The sequence below is a fragment of the Nicotiana sylvestris genome, chromosome 2, assembly GCF_000393655.2.
Source record: "Nicotiana sylvestris chromosome 2, ASM39365v2, whole genome shotgun sequence".
NCBI lineage: Eukaryota > Viridiplantae > Streptophyta > Magnoliopsida > Solanales > Solanaceae > Nicotiana > Nicotiana sylvestris.
The window spans coordinates 15,747,322-15,772,430 of NC_091058.1; the positions used below are offsets into that span (position 1 = coordinate 15,747,322).

Genomic DNA, 25,109 nt, shown 5'->3' on the forward strand with positions numbered 1-25,109 from the left:
ACCGTCCCTAGACTATACCGAGGGAGCCTGCATGGGTGGCTACACACTATCAGTGGGATGGTCGTTCTAGGGTGGACGCCGAATTTGTAGGATGGCTAGAGGCGCAGGTCCATATTTGGGACCAGCGAGAGGACTTGATTCTGCCACCACCTTCACAGATCTAGGGGCGACTATTGAGCTCTATACGTCATGGTACCGCCATCACACTCGACTAATGATCGGGAGCCCCGTTCATGTACCTAGCGATCGGTTCAGACCATACGCTGGGAGGCACGAGGCACTGGTATGTTTTTTGTGGGATAAGTCTTATAATTGTGATATAGCAATATTTAATTAATATTTTAAATGTTGTGTAGGATATTGGGCATCACATGTTCTACCAGTTGGGATAGAAGATGCAGCAGCATGGCGACAATGCTGTAGTCATTGAGTATGGCCGGCGGGTGGAAGAGTTGGCTCTCCGGACCATGCAGCGAGCCAGAGAGGGCGCGAGGTTGGATCATGAGGCTGAGTATGTGGCGCCGAAGGAGCACCATCGGGGTAGGCCTGTCCTATAAGGCAGGGGTCGGGCACAAGCCAGGGCTTCCCCACGAGGTAAGGGTACCCCACGGGGTCGTGAGGGACGGCGAGGAGGTGGTCCCCAGCAAGGGGGCGTTGAGGCACCTATCGACCCACCTGTTGAGGAACCTAATGAGGATCTTGGAGATGAGGATCTTAGAGATGATTAGCTGGGTTATTTCCCTCAGCTAGACGAGCCTTCCAGCAGCATGCCGTCGCACAACCTTCAACTGTCTCTGCCAACATCGCATGTCACCCCATATCCATTGTTGATCACGGGTACATTCGATGGAGATGTAGACCAGTTCTTTTCAGGCCCATCTACCGCAGTTGAGGATCGGCTGACCCGAGATATGGATGGCGGGCTCATGTTGATTTATGCCACATTCCCGGCAGTTGATGCGGATCTACCACAGGCGCATGTATGTTTGTATTACTGTAAAATTTCAATTTGTTTTCTTTTCCTTAATGATTTGCCATAAATTAATTTTTTATTTTCTTATTAAGGCTTCGTCTCAGCCCATCACGGAGGCCACTGTATGCGATGATTAGGACACCACAGATGCTTATACTCAGGAGGCCGACGAGACCATGGTGAGAAAATATTTTTGACTTAACACGTACATTACTAATAGACATTTTCATATGCTTAGCTTAGTAATCGTTTTGTAGTTTGCTGATGGATCGACGACCCCTTCAACCGATCCTGCTAGTTGTACTGTCGATGCTGCTGCGCATCCTCACATAAAGAGGCGACTTGATGATGATCCTGATAGTATACCCGGGCGATAGGGGATGCGACTCAGGCCAGCGGCTGCATTGAATCACACAGGCTGCGGGGCTCATTGATTTATTTTTGTTTGTATTTTGTGTAAATACTATATTATGTAAATAATGGCAACAATTGTATTTTAACAACAATTTTATTTTAACAGAATTTGAACAATAATTTTATTTTAACAATACAACACAAACACAAACATAGCAAACCTAAAGATACACATAAAAAACACAAACAGTACACTAATGAAAACACATGACAAGGGAAACATAAAGATACACTACTACGCTCAATACGTACATGTCATTGTTTAGTCACGACCGCTGTAACGACCCGACCTGTCGTTTTGAGCTTTTGCGCTTTGATCGCCAGTTCTCGGGCATGACTTGCCCTGTGTTATGTATTATGACTGATGTAGATCGTTGGTTTTAGTTTTCAGGAAAAATCGGAATGAATTTGAAAGAATAGTCTCAGTTGAAAGCTTTGAATTTGAAAGGTTTGACCAAGAGTTGACTTATGTGTAAATGATCTTGGATCGGAATTTTTATGATTTATCTAGCTCCATTAGGTGATTTATGACTTAGGAGCGCGATCAAAATTGGTTTTGGAGGTCCGATGTAGAATTTGGCTTGAATTGGCGAAAGTAGTATTTTAGCGATTTCTGGTTGATAGGTGAGATTTTGATTCAAGGGTCGGAATGGAATTCCGAAAGTTTCTATAGCTTCATTATGTGATTTTGGATGTGTGTACAAAATTTCATTTCATTCGAAGGTGATTTGGCCGGGTTTTTGATCAAATGCGTGTTTCGGAAGTTTTTGGAAAACTTAGGCTTGAATTCGATGTGAATTGATGGTTTTGATGTTGTTTGAGGTGTTGTGTTGATTGAAAAAAGTTTTAATGATGTTATTGGGTGTGTTGGCATGTTTGGTCGGGGTCACATGAGGCTCGGATAAGTTTTGGAAGAGTTTTTGAAAGATTTTTGTCGTTTTGAGCATAAACACGTAATGATCCAAAGGTCCATTTTAGTTCTATAGATTGAAATTTGATTTCGAGACTTCAGGAATTTTGATAATGAATTATAGGACTGATCTGGAAAGTTTGGTCTAATTTCATCAAGGCGCGATTGGGTTTTTGACTCGAAACATATGTTAAATGTTTAACGAGCGAAATGGATATCGCACTGAGCAAACAAGCTCCGAATTGAGTTTCGATTGAAGTACTATGTTTGTATCATTATTTATGACTCATAGGAACAAGAATCATCGAATTCAGAGTTCGTATGGTGGAGTTAGAGCCTTTTTAGTGAAAATAAATATTGCTGGTGCAGAAGGTTCTGGTGTGCACCTTTAGCGACCAGATTTGGCACTTTTAGCGACCGGAAAGGTCTTTTAGCGACCAGAATGGGCTTTATTAGTGTTGTTCTGTTTTTAGCTCATTTTCACGTTTTTCTTGTGAAAGAACACGGCTTGGGGCGATTTTTGAGCAAGAAATCATGGGAAATCTTGAGGTAAGTCACTTGTTATCATTTCTACTCCATAATATTGAATTATCATCGAATAATCCGACTAGATTACATGTTTTTGAGGAGTAAATTGGGGATTTAGGCCCAGGGATTTGAAAATAAAATTTGAAGATTTGAGGGTCGAGTTGATGTCCGATTTTGGTAAATTTTATATTTATAGACTCGTGGCGAGATAAGGAATCCGTTGATGTTAATTTTTTTGAATTTTGAGAAGTGGGCCCGAGGCTCGGGTTTTGCCAAATTTCGGGATTTTGATGTTTTTCAGTTATTTTCGATTGGGTATTGTTCCTACAGCATAATGTGACATATTCGTTCCGATTTTGGATAGATTCGACGCACGAAGAGGCCAATTCGAGAGGCAAGGGCATAGCGAGCTAGACTTTTGGCCGTCTTGAGGTGAGTAATTGATGTAAATGATATCCTGAGGGTTTGAAACCCCGGAATTTCACATCGTAACGCTATATTGAGGTGATTTGAACGCCGGATAACTGGCGTGGGGTAGAGCACCATTGGGGATTGTGACTTGGTTCGTCCCGAGAGATGTTTTTACCGTATTTTCTACTTGAACTAAATTGAGAATCATCCTTACTTAGATTTGATTGTTACATTTGGGCTTCTTGCCAATTATTTGAATCCTTCAGGGATTGATATCACTGTTTTCACATATTTTGCATATCATTTGATCTCAATCCAAGGTTTTAAATACTGTTTTGCAAACTCAGCCATCTTTCTAAGATTTGAAAACTTAAATGATATTTTTAAATGATATTTCGGGCTGAGAACTATTGTTTTACGAATGCCCAAGGGCCTTATGATGATTTTTGGACTGAGCATGGATCGGGCTGCGCGCCGCAGCAGTGTTACATTGATATTGAGGCCGAGAGCCTGGTTGATTACATTGATATTGAGGCCGAGAGCCTGGTTGATTACATTGATATTGAGGCCGAGAGCCTGATACTGATATTGATATGAGGCCGAGGGCCTAGATTTGATGTCACGAGATGACTTGATATTGCACTTGGGCTGTAGGAGCCCCTCCGGAGTCTGTATACACCCCTAGTGAGCGCCGTCGACGATAAATAAATATGGATGGCTCGGGCTGCACGCCGTAGTGGGTACCAGAGGGTACTGTCATATGCATTGCATTGCACTCATGCATTTATTCCTTATCTGCATTATCTGCCATAATAATTATGTGCTCTTATTTCATTGACTGGTTGCTTCGTACTGTTCTGAGCCTGAGGGGCTGATACTGTTCTGAGATACTGAGCCCGAGGGCAGATTTCTACTTATTATTTTGATATTGAGCCCGAAGGGCAGATTTCTAATTATTATTTTGATACTGAGCCCGAGGGGCAGATTTCTACTTGTTATTTTGATACTGAGCACGAGGGGCAGATTTCTACTTGTTGTTTTGATATTGAGCCCGAGGGGCAGATTTCTACTTGTCATTTTACTGCCAAATTACGTGTTTTACTGGTTTAAAAGAAATTTCACATGAAATTTCACTGAGTTGTTATTTTAAATGATTTCACTGCTTCTGTATAGAATGTTGTGTGCCTTAACGTGTTTTCTTACCTTCAGTCATTATTTATATTTATTACTCACTGGATCGGAGTACTCACATTACTCCTTGCACCATGTGTGCAGGTACAGGTATTCCTGAGGCATAGAGCGAGTTTTCTGCTATTCAGTTTTCATCGGAGTTATCGAGGTAGCTGTATGGCGTTCGCAGACCCGTTTTCTCCCTTATCTTCTGTTATTTATGATATCTTCAGACTTTGTTCCTAATTCCATACTTTGTAGAATTTTAGTAAAATCTGTAGTAGCTCATGACTTGTGACACCCCGGTTAGGGCTGAGTTGGGTTGGATTTCCGTATTTTATCTATACTTTCCGCTATTGGATATTATTAAACCATCTTTATACTATAATGGTGTTAATTAATTGTCTTAAAAGGATGAATTGGGTTGAATGACTGGCCTAGTCTTCATGAAAGGCACCATCACGACCAGGTTCGGGAATTGGGTCATGACAACCGCCTAGTATTCTCTGCTTCAACCACTTGAGTTGGTTTTCCAGTTTTTTTTTCTTCTTCCACCTCCTTGAGTTTCGCCTTTAACTCTGAAACTTCTTTTTTGGATTTTCGCTCTCTTTCCCACTACTTCAAACACAAATTATGAAGATCTTGGAGCTTGTCTTTGTAGTATTCCTGCTGACAGGGTTCGTCAACCCATACCTCAAAATTGCATGTAAGTTCGTCGGGTTGCATATAAAACTTGTTCATACACGTCCAGTAGCGGCATCCAGCTTCTTCCCAACAATCGTGCATCATGCATTTTTTGTCGTACTCGCACCTTGGGACATAAAAGAGTTGTTGAGACATTTGTTAAAGAGAAGCCTTGGTTTTATGAAAATATTTGCTATTGGTTATTGTTAAGCGCAGAAAATAACTAGAATACGCCTGTTATTTATAGACAAGATTTCACACAAAACGTAGTATTATACCACGCTTTACATAAATTTTTCTGAAATAAAACAACTTTATCCCAGTCAGTTCAGCTTTTTTCAAAACGATAAGACAACACACAAAACGTAGTATTATACCACGCTTTACATATTAAATTTTTCTGAAATAAAACAACTTTTTCGCAGTAGGTTCAATTTATTTTCAGAACGACAAGACAACACACAAAACGTAGTATTATACCACGCTTTACTTATTAAATTTTTCTGAAACAAAACAGCTTTTTCGCAGTCAGTTCAACTTTTTTCAGAACGACAAGACAACACACAAAACGTAATATTATACCACGCTTTACATATTAAATATTTCTGAAACAAAACAGCTTTTCCGCAGTCGGTTCAACTTTTTTCAGCACACAAAGCGTAGTATTATATCACGCTTTACATATTAAATTTTAAGAAGGATAATAAAGGATGTCTTGATTTTATAGTTTTTTTTTAATTTTTAGATTCGTCTTCTTTACTGACACAAATAAGTTGAATATTTGAACAACTATATCAGCATCCCAATTCAAAAGGTCATGTTAAAAAATAAGATGTAATAAAATTGTGGAACATAATTTTATTTGATAGATATTGCAACATACACAAGTACAGACACGTATTACAAAAAAAAATATAAAAGCAAAAGACTAGGTGTATCCTTGATAGTTGGATACATTGGACGAACTTGCACCAGGAGCTGGATTACCACCGCCACGCACACAACCTGAAGGACATTTACGATGGTCGTGTCCTGTTTGCGAGCATATGCTACATTTACGCGCATAAACAATGTCACCAACATCCATTTGGTTCCGTATACACGTTCTCTTTTGCACTTGCAGCTTGCGCAAATAGTCCTTGTTACACATCATTTTAAAAGGTTCCGGCGGCCAATAATGCTCAGCACGCAACGGCTGCAACTGCCCACTATACGTGTCTACGTATGCAGCAACACTCTATTGCCTATCAATATAGTTGGTTGCCCCTAAACCAACTTGTTGAAGGCATGTGCGCAAGGCATGTGGTAGATGGTCCATTTCCCACATGAACACAACCTGCTAGCTTCATTCACCGTCTATAGATTATTCCTTCGGTGTCCGCGTATAGCGGTCTTAACTTCAAAAATACCCCGGTCGTGATCGTACTGTAAAAATGAACGCCAATGTGCTCGCTTCCTGTACCTTTCAAATCTTCTCATCGGTATTGGCATAAATTGAACACCCCTGTCCATCATTTCCGATGCTACTCTATGCCTTTCAACAAACCTCTCCTCAATTTGTTTGAATGTCATGCGGACCATGGCAGTGACAGGCAATCCACGGGCAGACTTCAACAAGCCGTTGAATGACTCCGACACATTTGTAGTTAGGGCTTCCCATCGTCTACTGCCATTAGCATGCAATGTCTACATGTGAAGCTCATGTCCCATCAGTCAAGTATAGGCTCGTAGATCTAACTGCCGGATTTCTTCTATGCGCCTCGTGAATTTGCACTGCTAATGCTCAGTTACAGCCATCCACATTAAATCATGCAAGGCCTTGTCGTGATATTTCTTCTGGAAATTGGCCTTCAGGTGCCTCACACAGTAACGGTGGTATGCATAGGGTTCGTGTCATTCAGGCAAGTGTCGTACAGAACTTAAAATACCACCATGTCGATCAGATATTAGACAAATACCTGAACGCTGTTTGATAACGTGCTGCTTCAAGTGGTTCAAAAAAAAGCATCCACGTCTCTTCGCTTTCGTTGGCACAAATGGCAAAAGCTAGTGAAAATATTTGTCTGTTGGCATCTACTGCAACTGCAATCAAAAGCTTAATATCATACTTTCCATAGACATGAGTACCGTCTATGAAAATTATAGGACGACAATGCACAAAACCATCAATTGCTGGTTTAAATGACCAGAACACATAGTTGAAAATATATTCGGGTCTGTCGGACTCCGCTCACGCCTCCATTCAACAACAGTCCCGGGATTAAAGTGTTGGAGTGCGGCCATGTACCTGGGAAAAGATGAAAAAGACTTATCCCAGTTAGGGGTGTTCATGGTTCGGTTTGAATCAATTTTTCCCTAAAAAGAAACCAAACCAAGTAAGTCGGTTTTTCAAATATTAGAACCAATCCAAACCAATTAAGTCGGTTTTTTCTTGATTCGATTTATGTCAATTTTTCTATTTTTTCTATTATTTGTCGGGTTTTTCTTAAATATAAGACATACACTACCAAACACATATTTCGCCGACCACATTTTCAACGTAACACTATCAAATCAATTGCCCTTTGAGAAATCTATTATTTACCAAGATATATTGATGATAATTGAATCAAATAATGATGAATAATTTAAGGACTCAGTTAAAAATATATTATTTTTAACATGAAATAGATTCTTACATTCAACAAAGAAAACTACCAATCAAACTAGAATGTAAAGGTAAAGACCTATACTAAAAGTGCAAACGATTAACATTTACTATAAAATTATTGAAACTTTGTATAAAAGTATACATATATATAGGTGTAATAATAAATTTAAAATAGCTACTCCTATATTTATATATATATATAAGTGTAATAATAAATTTAAAATAGCTACTCCTATATTTGGCTTGGTTCGGGTTTTTTAATTAAAACCAAAACCAAACCAAATTTGATCGATTTTTAAATTTCAAAACCAAAACTAAACCAAACCAAACCTAAAAGTATCAATTTTTTTGGTCGGGTTGGTTTGGTTTTCGATTTGGTTCGAATTTTCGGATTTTTATGAACACCCCTAATCCCAGTCGTCATAAATAAGTTCAAAGGCACGTTTGCGACCGAGATATGCCTTTCTTTTGGTTATAGTACAACCATACTCCTGGTGCGACTGTAATACACTCTTTAATATTGAATCTAATGGACACTTCCAAAAATGGAATCAAGACAAGAGAAATCAAGTCTATATCCAAGTTGAAGTGATTCTCATTGAATGTGTCCATTTCACATCTGTGGGTGCTAATAGATTTACCCACTTTTCACAACCCTGATTTCTTCTTGCTGGCACGCAACATCTAGTGACAACCCATAAAGTCTCTACGGCATACAACCTTGTATACCTCCGTAGTTGACTCCCTTACCGTCATCTCACAGCACTCTCTTACACTGTAGATTTTTACAGCCCTGATTAGGCAAGCTTTATCGGGAAAATACATGCCCGTTGCCAACACCGCTAGTCTAGACTCATCCCACATTGTTGACCGAATTTCATCATCATCCCTTGTGAGGGCATCCACGTCCGGCATACTTGGCAGATTATCAAGGTACGAAATATTCTGCTCATGAAACGGCACGTGAGACTCGTACACTCTTGGTCTAACGGGAGGTGGAGGAGCATGCTCCCCCGTCAGCTCAGGTTCGACATCCATTTCCTCCTCGTCATCACCCTCATCATGAAATGGTGTGTCATCTACAGACTCATCGGCATTGTTGTCATAATCACTATCATCTTCCTGACTCTACACATCTGCCAAATCACGAGTCAATACATCGTCTATGTGCAACTGTGTGAGGTCAGGAACATCAAGTTGCTCGTTTTCACTGCACAAAAAGAAAAAAAAATGATAAGCTACTCAACTAGATAAATACTTTACATATAGCTATATCACTTTACTTACAAGTCGTACTGTGTTGACGTTCCACGAAGGATATTTTCTTGTTGGTGATGACTCCCGGATGGACCACCGTGGTCCAACACGCCAGAACTACGCATATTCCAACTAGGAGCAGGGTGATAACTTGTAAACTTCATATCCGGATAGTACCCCCTATGAAAAATATGAGTGTTAATACAAATCCAATTCAAACATAAAATAAACATCGCTAAAGTGTAGAAAAATTGAAGTTTACCAATCATCTTGTGGATTATATAAAGTCGAAAAATTATTTTGTGGCTGCTCATTCGCTGGTGGTGACAAGTTTAAATCAAGGCAAGCTCTTTCATCAGGAATTTGTCCGGCAAAAACTGCTCCAGAATAACCACCCGATGACTAGGGGTTATCCCTACTATGCACACCCTCATTATTGGGAACGTCTTCAACCTTGACGTACATTTCCAATAATTTTGTTACAATAAATTTTCTGTATTCATTCGGAATCCGCAAAAAATCTCTAAGAGTTTCTGTTAAACTCAGAATAATAAGCAAACCCCGGCGGAGTCACAGAATACGAAAATCTACCGGTTACTTTAAGGTTCACCGAACGTTTCCTCATACTCATTTTTCTTTACATAACAACGATACCAATTTATCGTACTTCATTGTAAGCGGCAATTTAACATGACACAGTGGAGATGAACTATACCTCACAGAGTTATTTTTCATTTCAACCTCACCCCCCCCCAATATAATAAAACCCTTATTTTTGGCTCTTCAGACATTATAAAAAGAAGAAGAGAAGTATGAACGGAAGTTTGAAGGAAAGTTTTGAATGGATTTTCATAAAATTCTAAAGCCTTTAAATAAGGCAAGTCCTAGCTTGGGGTGCAATTTTTTTTTATGTAAACACAATATAATATTATGTTTTATGTATTTGAATTATTGTTATGTCAGTTATCCGCAGAACACTTATTGGTGAGCCCAAAAATAGTGTAAAACGCAGTATAATACTACGTTTCAGTAAAATGTAGTATTATAATACGTTTTACCCTAAAAAATAAATTATTTATGTTAGTCCTGCAGAACACTTATTTGGTGGGCCCAAATTGAAGTAAAACACGGTATTATAATGCGTTCTACATAAAACGCAGTATAATACTATGTTTTACTTTAACGGCTAACTTTCCGCTAAAGTAAAACACAATATTATACTGTATTTTATGTAAAATTATAACTTTTTTCTTTTTAACTGTATAAACGTATTTTTTGTCCAAAAAAGCCATCATTTTAGTTTCAGACTCGTTTTACATCACGTACCATGCGACACTGTACTCTTTTGGAGTTCCTTTCCATGAGATATTTCTGAAGAATAATCATAAACGCTCTTTAATTTAAGAAAAGACAGGACAGAATTTTAAATGCCTATTTTGATTCAATAAAATGTAACTTGCTCAACTGGTCAAATCTGAAATGAGAGATTAGATTATGACCTATTACGTCTTAATTCATTATGATCTAATTAACAAACTTTGAGAGCGATGAACCATGAATAGTGGTTGTCCAATACTCAAAGCATTATAATTAGTTTATATTTGATTCAATCTGGCTATTTGAACCTTAGGAGTGACAGATATGACGTAGTATTAAACAGTAACTTGCTTATTTGAGTTAACTGGTTGAGTTATAAACAAACTTTCAAACGACTAGGGTCAGACGATTTATTATTGGCAAAATACCTTAAATCATCCCTAAATTTGACTCAGATTATAAATATCCTCCCCGAACTATGTTCGGTTTTAATTACCCCATCAAATTGGCCTTTTGAGAGCCATTACCCCACAGACGCTGATGTGGCAAAAAGTGTGGGTGCACTCACCTGCCACGTGAATTTTTCTGTCTATGTGGCATTTTTTTGAAAAATAACTTTTTTTTTTAAAAAAGAATATTACTTTTTAGATAATTTTTTCCGAATACAATTTATAATAAAACTTGGATAGAACTACATTATTTAGGCTAAATATTTTTATTTGTCCAAAAATAATAAAGTTTTAGTTAATCTTTTTTTTGAATTTGACCTGAAATAAAGATTTATACAATTGAAATAAATAGTCCGGGCATCTAAAAGTTATAAAAAATACATAGTTTGAAATTAATTATTTTGGCTGTAATTTTTTATATAGCTCTAAATTACGGTACTCTAATTTTTTTTTATAGATTTTACCTAAAAAGTAAAAATACATAGTTGAAATAAATAGTCATTGCATCAATAGAAGAAATAAAAAAAAGTGTACAATTGCAAGAAATTACAAGTGCAATTGTATACTCTTTTTATTCTTCTTTTGATGCAATGACAATTTATTTTAACTATATATTTTTTATAACTTTTTAGATGTCTTGACTATTTATTTCAATTGTATAAACCTTTATTTTCAGGTCAAATTCAAAAAAAAAGAAAAAGATTAACAAAAACTTTATTAGTTTTGGCCAAATAAAAATATTTAACCTAAATAATGTAGTTATATCCATGTTTTATTGTAAATTTTATTCGAAAAAAATTAATATTCTTAAAAAGGTAAAACAATATTTTATTTAAAAAAAAAATGTCACATAGATAGAAAAATTCACATGACAACTCATATTTTTTGTCACATCAGCGTCTAGGGGGTAATGACCCTCAAAAGGTCAAGTTAAGAGGCTAATAAGACCGAACATAATTCGAAGATAATGTGAGCCAAATTTGAGGGTGGTTTAAGGTATTTTGCCTTTATTATTCAACTGGACGTTGGATGAAGCGATGGAGGAATGGGAACAGTAGCGACAGCACGCAAGACAGAAGAGAAGAGTCGAATGGGGCAATTCATCATTATCCTTTAAACAACTTGACCTGCAAAACAGACTCAGGATAGTATAGCGACAAAGGAGCTTTCATATATGCGGCGAACAGGCGCTGCAGCTGCGGGATCAGATGACTTTGACACGTATCCTTAGTCACTTACACTTGTTCCATATCTACATGGAGTACTATTATCACATTTGACAAACAACAATGATGGTTATCCTCCATTCTTCCCAGAAAGCTGTGATACTTTCCTTTAATTTTTGAGATATCCAAGACTCACAACCTTAACCACTACTATATCGATATGGAATATTAATAGAATTGATTTTAGATTTAATTAATTTTAAAAGCTAGCTCATAAAATAGAATTATGTAAAACGTTAGAAGTAAACGGTTGTTCCATTTTTTCAATTAACGTGGCACTTCACGAGACAGGAAAGTATAGGGATGGGCGTCGATAGATTCGGTCGATTATTATAAAAGTACGATTCGATTTATCGATTTTTGATTTTGTAATATTAATAATCAAATCAAATCAAAGTATTTATGGTGTGGTGCAATTTTTTCAAAGTTCCATTTCGATTATTTTCGATTTGAAACGGTTTAGGGGCATCAATAAACAAGGCTGGAATTTATTTGATGTTCGTCCCAGCAAAGTGTCATTTTGACTTTTGAGATACAGTTCTCATAGAGGAGGCAACAGAGAAAGACATCGGCATTCTAACACAATTTCGGTATTGAGTAATTAACCCCAGAATTTATGAATTTGGTTTTATTTCCTTGTGCATGCACATAATTCATTGGCTTGTCTAGTTAAGTCACAACCAGCAGACATGATAGGGAAAGCAGTGAGCTGTTAGTGACAATTACAGGCGATGTTATTAGTGATAATGAGCTGCTAATTTTTCTTGTTCCGAGTACTTCATCAGACAACCAAGAAAATTTAGGGAAGCAGTCATTTACCATCACCAGCACCTATGCCAGCTGATGAACAGGGTCAGATAATTGTTACTTCCTCTAATTGTTAAGATGGAAGTAACTATAGTGGACGAGAGGAACAAAAACTAACACCTCCCTCACTTCCATAAAATCTAGTTATGGAAGAGTAATAACTAATACCCAAAATTTCGGTCTTTCGGTTAAATAAAAAATCGAAACACCAAAATCGTAAACCGCACCGAAAAACCAAAAATTAATAATTTAAAAATTGTGCATCGACCGAAAAACTAATTAAACCGAAATCGAAAAATCAAAATTTACGGTTCGACCGATTTTTTCGTTCGGTCTGTATTATGCCCAACCCTAGGAAAGTATATGTCATCAAAAGGTTATATCCCAAAATGAATCTAGAAATTCTCTTGTGCTCTTGTTTGATGTTTACACGTAGCTGTATTCTTTTTCAACATACAATACAATTTCATCTTAAATTTCCAACTCCAAAACCTTGATTGTTCAAATTTCAGAAAGAAAAGACTCCACTGTGTAAAATGAAGAAGTTATGGGTAGTAACTTCGGCTTGGACCCTCTATATGTGTTAAAATCCAACTAAATAATGTTGAGATTAGTAATGATTGTGGTGGTTAAGCTTTATTAGTTAGTTAGATTAGTTGTAACTAACTTACCTTAGAATAGAGTTAATGTAACTCAAGTTAGCTTTAGTTTTAACTCTAGTTAAGGATTAGAGTTGATTTTATATATTTGCATGTATAGATACTAAAAACAGTTGAATCAATACAACTTCTTCTTCTTCTTCCTCTGAAATATCGAATCACATTTCTTTTCCCTAACCTAGATCTACAACTTCTCATCCATGGAAGATCTCCATGGTTAGTTGATTTCTTCATGGTATCAGGGCCACACGACCATTACTGTGGTCTTAATTTCATCCTCAATTCAGATTTCACGAAGCTCATTTGAAGTATCAACAATGGCAAATCTAGATAACACTGAACCAGAGAAATTAGGTCATAATCATCTACTTTTCCGGAATTCAAATGATAATTCAGGAGTTGTTTTGATTTCATTACAATTGAGAGGCCAGAAAATTACTCTGTGTGGAGTCGGAAAATGCGAATTGCAATTCTAGGTCAAAACAAGCTAGGTTTCATCGACGGGACATGCAAAAAGGAGAATTACGGTACGAATCTCATTAATCTCTGGGAACGATGTAATGCGATTATTTTATCCTGGTTGATGAACTATGTTTCGCCGGAGTTGTTGAGTGGATTGATATATTCCTCGAATGCTAGTGAAGTTTGGGATGATTTGAAGGAGCGTTTTGACAAAGTTGATTATTCTAGGATTTTTTAGATCCATACAGAAATTGCTACAGCTAGGAAAGTCACTAGCTCAATTTTCACTTATTTCTCAAAATTGAGAGTACTTTGGGAAGAGTTTGATAGTTTGGCACCCATTCCTGGTCGTGATGCTACAAATTCTCGTGATTTTGTTCAGTTTATGGAGCTTCAAAAGCTTCTACAATTCCTGATGGGACTTAATGAGTCTTATGAACAAGCTTGCAGTCAACTCTTGATGATGGTGCCAATGCCATCAGTGAACAAGGCATATTCTATGCTAATGGAACGTGAAAGCCAAAGGACTATGGCAAGTGTTTTTGCTAACATGGATAATGCTGAAATGACAGCATTGATAACTAATAGGGCTGGAAATCAGCAGAAAATGAGGAAGAATTACAACCTCTTCTGTGATTTTTGCAAGATGAAGAGCCATACTAAGGAAGTTTGTTATAAAATAGTAGGGTATCCAAATGATAACAAGTTCGGGAAGAAGTACAACACATAGTCAGCAACTAACATAGCAGTTGAACAGACTGCACCTGCAGGATGCATTCCAACTCCTACTGCACAAACTTTCACTCTAGAGCAGTACCAACAGATTTTGCAACTTCTAAATAGCAAGCCTACAAAGGTCACAGCTACTGCAACAGATCTTGAGTTAGGTAATATCACATGTCTAATGATTTTTTGAACTAGGGAAACTGAATTGTAGACAGGTGGAGCCTCCAATCACATGACCTCAAAGATTGACTTATTGAATAATACAGTTCCATTAGATAATAGTAGCTCAGTTCACTTACCAAATGAAAATCTAGCTAAAATCACTCACAGAGGATCAACTAATATTTTCAAGGATTGCAAGATTAGTGATGTACTTCATGTTCCACATTTCAAGTATAACCTACTATCAGTTTCAAAGCTTACTAAGGAGTTGCAATGCTTGGTTGCATTCTTTCCTGATCTATGTGTGTTTAAGGACCTCTACACTGGCAAGGTGTTGGGGATTGGTAGTGAAGCTAATGGGATATACATTCTTAGAAGCTGTCTTCATGAGAAACAACCATCTATACCAACTGTAAATACCACAGCTATGCAGATTTCAACACAGAATAAGCAGAGCTTAATAAACCTGGAAGTCTGGCATCAAAGACTTGGATTGTTCTGTTTGTCCATTAGCCAGGCAAACTAGGTTGCCATTTCGTGCCAGTATTAATAGAGCAAAGAGTCCATTTGTTCTTTTACATGCAGATGCATGGGGGCCTTACAGGGTGCCTATATATGACAATAAAAGATTTTTTTTCTTACAGTTATTGGTGACTTCTCTAGAACCACTTGATTGTTTCTGATGAATGCCAAAGATGAAACCTATTTGTTGATGAAAGGACTGATTTGCATGATTCACACACAGTTTAATTATTCTGTTAGAGCTATAAGAATAGACAATTGACCAGAATTTGTCAATTCAGATGATAAACACTTCTTAGTGTCACAGGGAATTTTTCATCAAACAACATGTGTGTATACTCCACAACAGAATGGTTTTATGGAGAGGAGACATAGATATATTCTAGAAGTGGCAAGAGCATTAAGGTTCCAGGCTGCTATTCCTCTAAGATTTTGGGGTGAGTGTGTTCTTATAGCAGTACCTATCATAAATAGGTTACCCTCTATAGTTTTAAAAGGTAAATCTCCATATGAAAAGTTGTTTAATACTGAACCTTCTTTAGACCATATGAGAGTGTTTGACTGTTTATGTTACGCTGTGAATGTTAGGAGGTAGGATAAGTTCTCAGTTAGAGCTTTACCTGCAGTGTTTATCGGGTATTCTCCAACTAAAAAGGTGTCACGACCCAAAATCTACTAAGGGTCATGATGGCGCCGGATACCATTGTCAGTCAAGCCAACACTAAATAACTAGTAATTTATCGTTTTAGATATTTCTGAATTCACTTCTTTTATACATTTAAACAATAAAGAATAAATTCCACTGAATAAATAATTATATCTTTGACAATTTTAAAATACTGACTACTCTCATAGACATCCTAGAACCCGGTATCACAATTGCATGAGCAATTACTAAGGAATCGAATAAAGTACAATAACTGTCCGGAATACAAATTGGACAGAAAGTATTCACGCTGAAAGAGACTATACTGGTTGCGGGTTGCCTCGAGAAATGCAGCTCACCTAATCCCCGTATCATCCATGCTGCTACGCCCAGTAGGCCACTAGGAATACATGTGCATGTGCAATAAAAATGCATAACAAGTGTAGCATGAGTATGAAAACAACGTGTACCCAGTAAGTATCCCGTCTAATCTCGAAGAAGTAGAGATTGGAGGTCGACTTCGACACTTACTAGTGGTCCAATAATGATACGTCCATAATACAATAAATCGAGGACTTTTATAACATGATTGTAATTCAATAGAATGAAGCAAGTAAACAATTCTTTCTTTTATAGGAAATTCCCAAATTCCTTTTCATCATTTATAAATTTATTCTCAAGTTAGGGAGAGCAAATATCAACATATATAAATCCCAAGGCAAGCAATACAAGCATGCACAAATCATGCTGAGGACGTACGATCCGATCCAACAATATTTAAACTGTGCACTACCAGAGGGCCGAATGGCGCGAATCATAGATGCATCTATTACCTCGGTCGCGAATCATACATGCGACACGGTCAAATATAAATAAACACAACAATCAATTAATCAAAAATTCATTAGGGAACAATTATCCAAAGAAAAATCAATTCTCTTTTAACAATTCAAGAAAATAAAGTTTAATCTTTTTAGAAATTCATTTACTAATTAGATGTGATTTAAGCAATTCAAACTGTCAATTAGATTACAAATATTCCAAGTATAGCATGTTTTTGGGTCCTAGACTACCCGGTCTTAAACATAATAGTAGAAATGCACGGACTCTCATCACCTCGTGCGCATGTATCCCCCACAAATAGGAGCACAAATCCAATTAGTTTACCTATAAGGACAATTCCCTTTTACAAGGTTAGAAAGGAGACTCACCTTGCTCCGAAGTCCAATGACCGGCTTCCAAGCCCTTCCAACGACTCAAACCGATGCCCCAACGCTCCAAAACTAGCTAAATAACGGGCAAACAAATGAAAATACACCCTAATATTCATAAAAATTCAGTTTATATAAAATCCCAACTCCGCTCGAAAAAGTTGACAAAATCGCCCTCGAATCCATGTGCCCGAATTCTGAAATTTTTCGAAGATAAAGTTTACCCATAACCTCACGAACTCAAATATGCAATTTACTCTCAATTTCATGTCTAAAATCGTGGTCAAAATTCAAGAATACTAATTTTCTAGGTTTTCCATCAAACCCCAAGTTTCTACCAATTTTCATGCTAAAAACCATACATAATCAATGTATTTAACTCAAGATAGGTATGGATAGCTTACCTTACTGTTGATGATGAAAAATCCCACTTGAAACTCTCCAAAAATCGTCCAAACAAGAGAAAAATGGAAGGAAATGAACCAAATCTCCGTTCAAATTCCGCTTCTGCGGAAAACCTCCTGCTGCCCATGTCCGCTTCTGCGCCGCCCAGACCACATCTGCGATCTCGCAGGTGCGGAAATACCTTCGCATCTGCGGCCTCTGACCCCTTCACTTCTAGCCGCTTCTGCGGTGAAACCTCCACAGGAGCGGTTACACCAGCAACCAGACCCCCTTCAGCTCCTACTTTAAGTCCAAATCGATCCATTAACCATCCGAAATCCAGCCGAGGCCCCCGGGACCCCGTCCTATCACACCAACCAATCCCAGAATATAATGCGGACTTGCTCGAGGCCTCATATCACCTCAAATAACGCTAATATCACGGATTGATCATAGTCTAAAAACTCGTATTTTAGTCATTGTAACAACACTTTAATTATTGCATTTTACAAAGATTTAAGCTTAAATAATAATGAATTGTACTAAATTCATGCTTTATGCCTTGCAAGAAGCTAATCCGACTTAAGAAATAAATTTGGGATGAATTTGACTGATTTGGGGCATTGAAGTCTGAGTAAAAGCTAAATAAATCAAGTCGAGATCGTGTTCGGGAGTCGCAAAGCAAGCCTGGATAGCAAAACAAATGAAAAAATGCAACAACACAAAATATTGCACTGCCGCGCCACGGGACGCGCCGCGGCAGTGCAAATATTTTCGCTGCATTGTTTTGCTCCGTTAGAATGCATTCTGCCTCTGTCCAATCCATGTACGCGTCGCACGGAGCACCACGGGGCGCGCTGCAGGTGTGTAAAAATCACAAAATTATTCTATTTCGGACTAAAAAGGGCATACTTGTCAAAAGCCCGTCCGACACGATTAAAAAGGCAAAAGCAGTGCCATTATTGGAAGGGAGACTGTTTTTGAGAGAGAAAAAGAAGAGGAGATCCATCTTGGAGGATCAAAATCAAGAGGAGACAACACTTTGGAGCAAGGATTGAAAGAGTTTTTCTAAACCTTCCTCTAGTATCTATTTATTTTATGTTTAAGATGTATATTGTTGATGTTTGTACGATTGTGAGTAGCTAAAAACCCAAATATTCTGGGGTTATGGGTGTTATATGATTATGTTGTTTGAAGCTTAAATTGATGATCTTGAAATTATCGTTAAGGGTTGTTTATTTGATTCTGCTGTTAATTATTTTACTGCGTAGCTAACAGTGAAATACTATTTACGAACCTTGAGTTAAACTTGAAAAAGGAAATTCTTGATTGCATATAGAATCAAATAGAGCAAGATCTGGATCCTGGACATCGGGTGAAAGATTCGCGATTAAGATATAACTATACTTAATTGCCTTGTTTGGTTGAGAAATAGGATTTGTAAATGCATTTGAGTTAATATTAATACCATAGAAATATAGGTATTAATTTAACTTGAATAGGCACATATGAAATCGACAGATTCTTATGGGTATTATTAACCCTATAATCAATAACCCAGATAATTCAATAAATCATTTTTAAGCTAAAAACGTAGCATGATCTCTAGCAATCCCATAACCCCGGGATATCTCTTTTATTAATTGTTAAAAGAAAAATTCATAAGTGGCGTAGTAACTTTGCGTTGTATTATTGTTTGTCTACTAGTTAAATTGTAAATTGGTTATTTAGGTATTTTGTGATGAATTAGCTTGAATCGATAATTGTTTGAGTTTGCATCAGTCTATAAGTTGATCACAAGTCCTCGTGGGAACGATATTTTATTATTACTATATTACTTGAAGATCGCGTACACTTGCGTAAGTGTTTTGGTCGCAAAAGGTTTTAGGCACCGTTGTCGGGGCCTTGGAAATTAGCTACTTGACTAAGTTAAGCTTTTATCAGCTATTGGTTTAAGTATTAATTTTCAGTTCACTTTGTTTGTGTCATGCAGGCTCTTCTCTTGAATGCGGAGGAGTAGAAGCACAAGCAATCTCTTCCCTCTTGATCCTGAAATTGAAAGAACACTTCATAGAGCGAGGAAGGAGTTGGAAGCTAGATACAAAACAGAAAGAGAGTTGGACATTTTAGTTCAACCACAGCCAACAGTGATGGCAGGTAATGGAGGGCGTCCAGTGATAGAAGCTGCAAGGCCAAATCTTGCTAATATGACCCAGGCTATTGTCAAGCCTGACATCACAGGTCACTTTGAGCTTAAACAGTACATGGTACAACTGATTCAGTCCACTGGGCAATATGTAGGTCTATCTCATGAAGACCCGCAGAGGCACATTTAGAATTTTTTGGAAATCACAGATACTTACAACTATCCAAATGTTTTCAAGGACTATGTCAGGCTAACTTTGTTTCCTTTTTCATTGTTGAGGGAAGCTAAAGAATGGTTGCAAAAGGAGCCTGCTAATTCAATCCATACTTGGGATGATTTAGCAAAAAAAAATTTAATCAAGTTTTTCCCCACTAAAAAGACAAAGTCTTTGCGGAGCGAGATTCTTGGGTTTCAACAACGAGATGATGAGACTCTTCACCAAGCTTGGGAAAGATACAAGAAACTACTCCGAGACTATCCACATCATTGTCAAACTGATGAGGTATTGGGCCATAATTTTGTTGATGGATTAGATGAGACTTCAAAGATGAATCTTGATTCAGCTTGTGGAGGTAGTTGCATGGCGAGACCATATAGTGAAATACAACTTCTGCTAAACAACTTTACTGCTAATGATCATAATTGGCAAGGTGAGGGAGAACCAAGGAGAGCAATGAAACAGAAAGCAGCAGGGGTACTTGAACTTGATGATTTTTCAGCCATGAGAGCAGATATAGCAAAATTGGCAAATCAAATGAATAGAATGACAATGAACCAGACACAACAATTGCAACATGTTCAACAAATGTCGATTTGTTGTGAAATGTGTGGTGACAATCACACAAGTGACATGTGCCTAACGAATCCGGAATATATTTATTATGTGGGACAACAAAACAGAGGTCCGATGAACCAACAGGCACAATATGGGAACACTTACAATGCAAATTGGAGAAATCATCCTAATTTCTCTTGGGGTGGAAATCAATCAAATCACAATCAATATAGACCCCAAGAAAATTTTAATCAACCACAAAGGCTATCCCAACAGGTAGAAGAAAGTACAAATGATTTGTTGAAGAAATTATTGCATGACAATCAACAACTCAGAACTGATTTCAGAAATCTTGAAAGGCAAATGGGACAACTAGCTGCAAATCAAAACACTAGACCTACAGGTACTCTTCCAAGTGATACAGAAAAAAATCCGCAAGTTAGTGCAATTACACTTAGAACTGGAAGAGAATTAGAAGAAGTTCCAAAGAAGAGAAAAGACAAGCCTATACCTGAGGGTGAATTGATTCCCAAAGCAACACAGGAAGCAAAGAAAGATGATACAGTTTCAGTGCCTGTGAATGTTCCAAGGCCACCACCACCTTTTCCACAAAGATTGCAGAAAAAGAATGATGATCGCATGTTCAACAAATTTCTCTCTATGTTGAGTCAGATTCAATTGAATATTCCGTTAGTAGATGCAATTCGTGATATTCCAAAGTATGCCAAGTACATAAAAGATATTGTGGCTAACAAGAGGAGATTGACTGAATTTGAAACAGTTGCACTTACTGAGGAGTGCACTTAAAGGGTCCAAAATAAGCTTCCTCAAAAGCTTAAGGATCCTGACAGCTTTACTATCCCTGTGAAAATAGGCAATGTTGATGTAGGCCATGCACTTTGTAATTTGCGAGCAAGCATAAATTTGATGCCATTGTCCTTGTATAAAAAATTGGGTTTGGGAGCTCCAAAACCCACCACTGTGATGTTACAACTAGCAGACATGTCCATAGCTTACCCGGAAAGGGTGATTGAAGATGTGCTACTAAAAATTGGAAAATTCATTTTCCCGGCTGATTTCATTATCTTAGATTTTGAAGCAGATGAAAAAGTTCCTATTATATTGGGAAGACCTCTCTTGGCTACAGGTGATGCTATAATTAAAGTAAGAGAGGGAAAAATGATCATGAGAGTTGACAACGAGGAAGCTGTTTTTAATGTATACAAAGCAATTCAACTTCCTCGCCATTATGAAGAATTGTCTATGATATCTGTCATGGAGATGGATGAGCAACTTATTGCCCCAAGTGTATATTTGAAGGATTCTTTAGAGAAAGCAATTGTGTTGTTCGAGAGTTTGGAGATTAATGATGAGGTTGAAGAGATGAAGCATATTTTGAATGCATCATGTGAATATATGAAAGGTTTAAATCCCTTTGAACCTTTGAATAGACCAAATGGTCCTCCTCCGAAGCCATCAATTGAAGAAGCTCCAAAATTGGAACTAAAGCCTTTACCTTCTCACCTTCATTATGCTTATTTGGGTAGTTCTGATACGTTACCTGTTATTATTTCTTCTGACTTGTATGAATTGCAGGAGGAAAAATTGTTGAGAGTACTACGTGCGCATAAAAGAGCAATTGGGTGGACAATGTCTGACATAAGAGGTATTAGTCCAATTTTTTGCATGCATAAAATTCTCATGGAGGAAGGACACAAGCCGAACATAGAACAACAATGCCGTCTAAATCCCAACATGAAAGAGGTGGTAAGAAAAGAAGTGATTAAATGGCTTGATGCAGGTATTGTATTTCCAATCTCTGATAGCAAATGGGTAAGTCCAGTTCAATGTGTTCCAAAGAAAGGAGGAATGACCGTAGTGACAAATAAAAACAATGATTTGATTCTCATTCGAACTATTACTGGGTGGAGGATTTGCATAGATTATAGAAAATTGAATAATGCCACCCGAAAAGACCATTTTCCTCTTCCCTTTATTGACCAAATACTTGATAGATTAGCTGTGCAAGAATACTACTATTTTTAGGATGGTTACTCGGGATATAATCAGATTGTTATAGCCCAAGAGGACCAAGAGAAGACCACATTTACATGTCCCTATGGGAAATATGCATTTAAAAGAATGCCATTTGGTCTTTGCAATGCACCTGCGACTTTTCAAAGGTGTATGATGGCTATTTTTACTGATATGGTTGAAAGATTTGTAGAAGTATTTATGGATGATTTTTCTGTATTTGGATGTTCTTTTAATGAATGTTTAATGAATCTTGACAAGGTACTTTCTAGGTGCAAAGAAACAAATTTGGTACTAAATTGGGAAAAATGTCATTTCATGGTAAGAGAAAGCATAGTCCTAGGGCATAAAGTGTCCAAGAATGGATTGCAGTAGATACAACAAAGGTGGAAGCAATTGAATAATTACCTCCACCGACATCAGTTAGAGGCATTCGCAGTTTCTTGGGCCATGCAGGTTTTTATCGTCGTTTCATTAAAGATTTTTCAAAAATTCCATCTCCTTTGTGCAGGCTTCTTGAGAAAGATACATCCTTCAAGTTTGATGATGCTTGTCTGAAAGCATTTGATGAGCTGAAAAGAATATTAGTTACTGCACCAATTATCATTGCTCCAGATTGGAAACTTCCATTTGAGTTGATGTGTGATGCAAATGATATAGCCATTGGAGCTGTTTTGGGGCAGCGAAAGGAGAAAATCTTTTACTCCATTCATTATGCGAGCAGAACTCTTAATCCAGCTCAAATGAATTACACTGTTACTAAAAAAGAGTTGCTCGCAGTAGTATGGGCATTTGATAAGTTCAGGTCCTACCTAGCGGGAACCAAAGTCATAGTTTACACAGATCACTCAGCTATCAGGTATTTATTTGCAAAGAAAGATGCCAAGCCAAGGTTAATCCGATGGGTTCTTCTTTTGCAGGAATTTGATTTGGAGATTCGAGATCGAAAAGTGATAGAGAATCAGGTTGCAGATCACTTATCCAGTCTGGAACATCGAGGCCATGTCACTGAAGGAGAATCAGTCAAAGAAACATTTCCTGACGAACATTTGCTAGCCATCACTTCAGATGAAACCCCGTGGTATACTGATTATGTGAATTTCATTGCAAGTGGGGTGACTCTACCAGAATTCACAGCTGATCATAGAAGAAGATTCTTACATGACATGAGATTCTACATGTGGGACGAGCCTTTTCTATACAAGCAATGCGCAGATCAATTGGTAAGAAGGTGTGTACCTGAGGAGGAGATGAATACAATATTGCATGATTGTCATACTTCTCTTTATGGAGGTTATCATGGTGGAGACAGAACTACACAAAACGTTCTACAATCAGGTTTTTACTGGACAAAATTGTTTAAAGATGCACGCTTTTGTTAAAAATTGTGACAGGTGTCAAAGAACAGGTACAATCACAAAGAGGAACAAAATGCCTTTGCAAAATATTTTGGTAGTAGAGCTCTTTGATGTCTGGGGAATTGATTTCATGGGACCATTTCCATATTTTAATGGGCACAAATATATTTTGGTTGCAGTCGATTATGGGTCTAAGTGGGTTGAGGCCATTGCTCTCCCTACTAATGATGCAAAGGTAGTGGTAAGTTTCGTAAAGAAGAACATTTTCACACGCTTTGGAACTCTAAGGGTGTTGATAAGTGATGGAGGAACACACTTTTGCAACAAATTGTTGAAAAATGTTCTAGCAAAATATGGGGTAAGACACAAGGTTGCTACTGCATACCACCCTCAAATGAGTGGTCAAGTTGAAGTGTCAAACAGGGAGGTAAAACATATTTTGGAGAAAATAGTGAGTGTAAATAGGAAAGATTGGTCTGGTAAGTTAGAAGATGCATTGTGGGCTTACCGAACTGCATACAAGACTCCAATAGGTACTTCTCCGTACAGGTTGGTTTATGGAAAGGCATGTCATTTACCTATTGAGCTAGAACACAAAGCTTATTGGGCAATCAAAAAGCTAAATATGGATATGGAGTTAGCCGGTGAAAAAAGACTGCTACAACTCAATGAACTTGATGAGTTCCGGTTGCATGCTTATGAAAATGCCAAGTTGTATAAAGAAAAGACCAAGAGGTGGCATGACAAGCACATCCAACATCGTAAGTTTGAGCCGGGTCGAAAAGTTCTCTTGTTTAATTCAAGGCTAAAGCTTTTTCCTGGAAAGCTTAAGTCTCGTCGGGCAGGCCCTTTCGTTGTGGTAAGTGTGACTCCTCATGGAACAGTTGAATTGCGGGACATAAATTCAAATGGTACATTCTTGGTGAATGGGCAGCGAGTAAAACACTATTGGGGTGGTGATATTAAACGTCACAAGACCTTGATAGATTTGGTTGGTGCATAATGACGTGTTGAGTCGTGCCGCGACGTTAAATTAGGCGCTTGTTGGGAAGCAACCCAATGACTAACATCACTAACTTTTAATTGTAGTTTAGAATTATTAGATTTTATATGTATAGTGTTTTTAGTTAGGTGCAAGCATGAATTTAGCAGAAAATCAGTGTACAATGATGTGGGGGTGAATGGTGAGCTAAAATATTCGAAAAATATGCTAACTCTTTGAAAAATT

General features: G+C 37.6%; 2 protein-coding genes across 2 annotated transcripts; both read left to right on the forward strand.

Annotated features, from left to right (window-relative positions):
• Positions 1-13,912: 13,912 nt before the first annotated feature.
• Positions 13,913-19,574, forward strand: LOC138882891 (uncharacterized). Its single transcript, XM_070163529.1, has 7 exons — positions 13,913-13,982; positions 14,166-14,584; positions 14,675-14,804; positions 14,910-15,322; positions 15,635-15,824; positions 15,916-15,982; positions 19,562-19,574. The coding sequence occupies exons 1-7, from the start codon at positions 13,913-13,915 to the stop codon at positions 19,572-19,574; spliced, it is 1,302 nt and encodes a 433-aa protein (XP_070019630.1).
• Positions 19,575-20,387: 813 nt separating this feature from the next.
• Positions 20,388-24,884, forward strand: LOC138882893 (uncharacterized). The gene is made up of 9 exons (XM_070163534.1): positions 20,388-21,208; positions 21,341-21,636; positions 21,718-22,322; positions 22,785-22,894; positions 23,035-23,305; positions 23,444-23,861; positions 23,918-23,931; positions 24,061-24,116; positions 24,431-24,884. Exons 1-9 carry the CDS (start codon positions 20,388-20,390, stop codon positions 24,882-24,884), a joined length of 3,045 nt encoding a protein of 1,014 aa, XP_070019635.1.
• Positions 24,885-25,109: the final 225 nt, after the last annotated feature.

Excerpts from the sequence above, each read along its gene's own strand:
- LOC138882893 (XM_070163534.1), top strand. The coding sequence starts at position 20,388 with ATGAAACAGAAAGCAGCAGGGGTACTTGAACTTGATGATTTTTCAGCC. Across the intron at positions 21,209-21,340 it reads GCAATTCGTGATATTCCAAA|CTTTACTATCCCTGTGAAAA; the intron begins GTATGCCAAGTA and ends GGATCCTGACAG. Across the intron at positions 22,323-22,784 it reads CAATCTCTGATAGCAAATGG|GTACTTTCTAGGTGCAAAGA; the intron begins GTAAGTCCAGTT and ends AATCTTGACAAG.
- LOC138882891 (XM_070163529.1), top strand. The coding sequence starts at position 13,913 with ATGCGAATTGCAATTCTAGGTCAAAACAAGCTAGGTTTCATCGACGGG. Across the intron at positions 14,585-14,674 it reads TGAAGAGCCATACTAAGGAA|ACTGCACCTGCAGGATGCAT; the intron begins GTTTGTTATAAA and ends GCAGTTGAACAG. Across the intron at positions 15,825-15,915 it reads ACCCTCTATAGTTTTAAAAG|GAGGTAGGATAAGTTCTCAG; the intron begins GTAAATCTCCAT and ends TGTGAATGTTAG.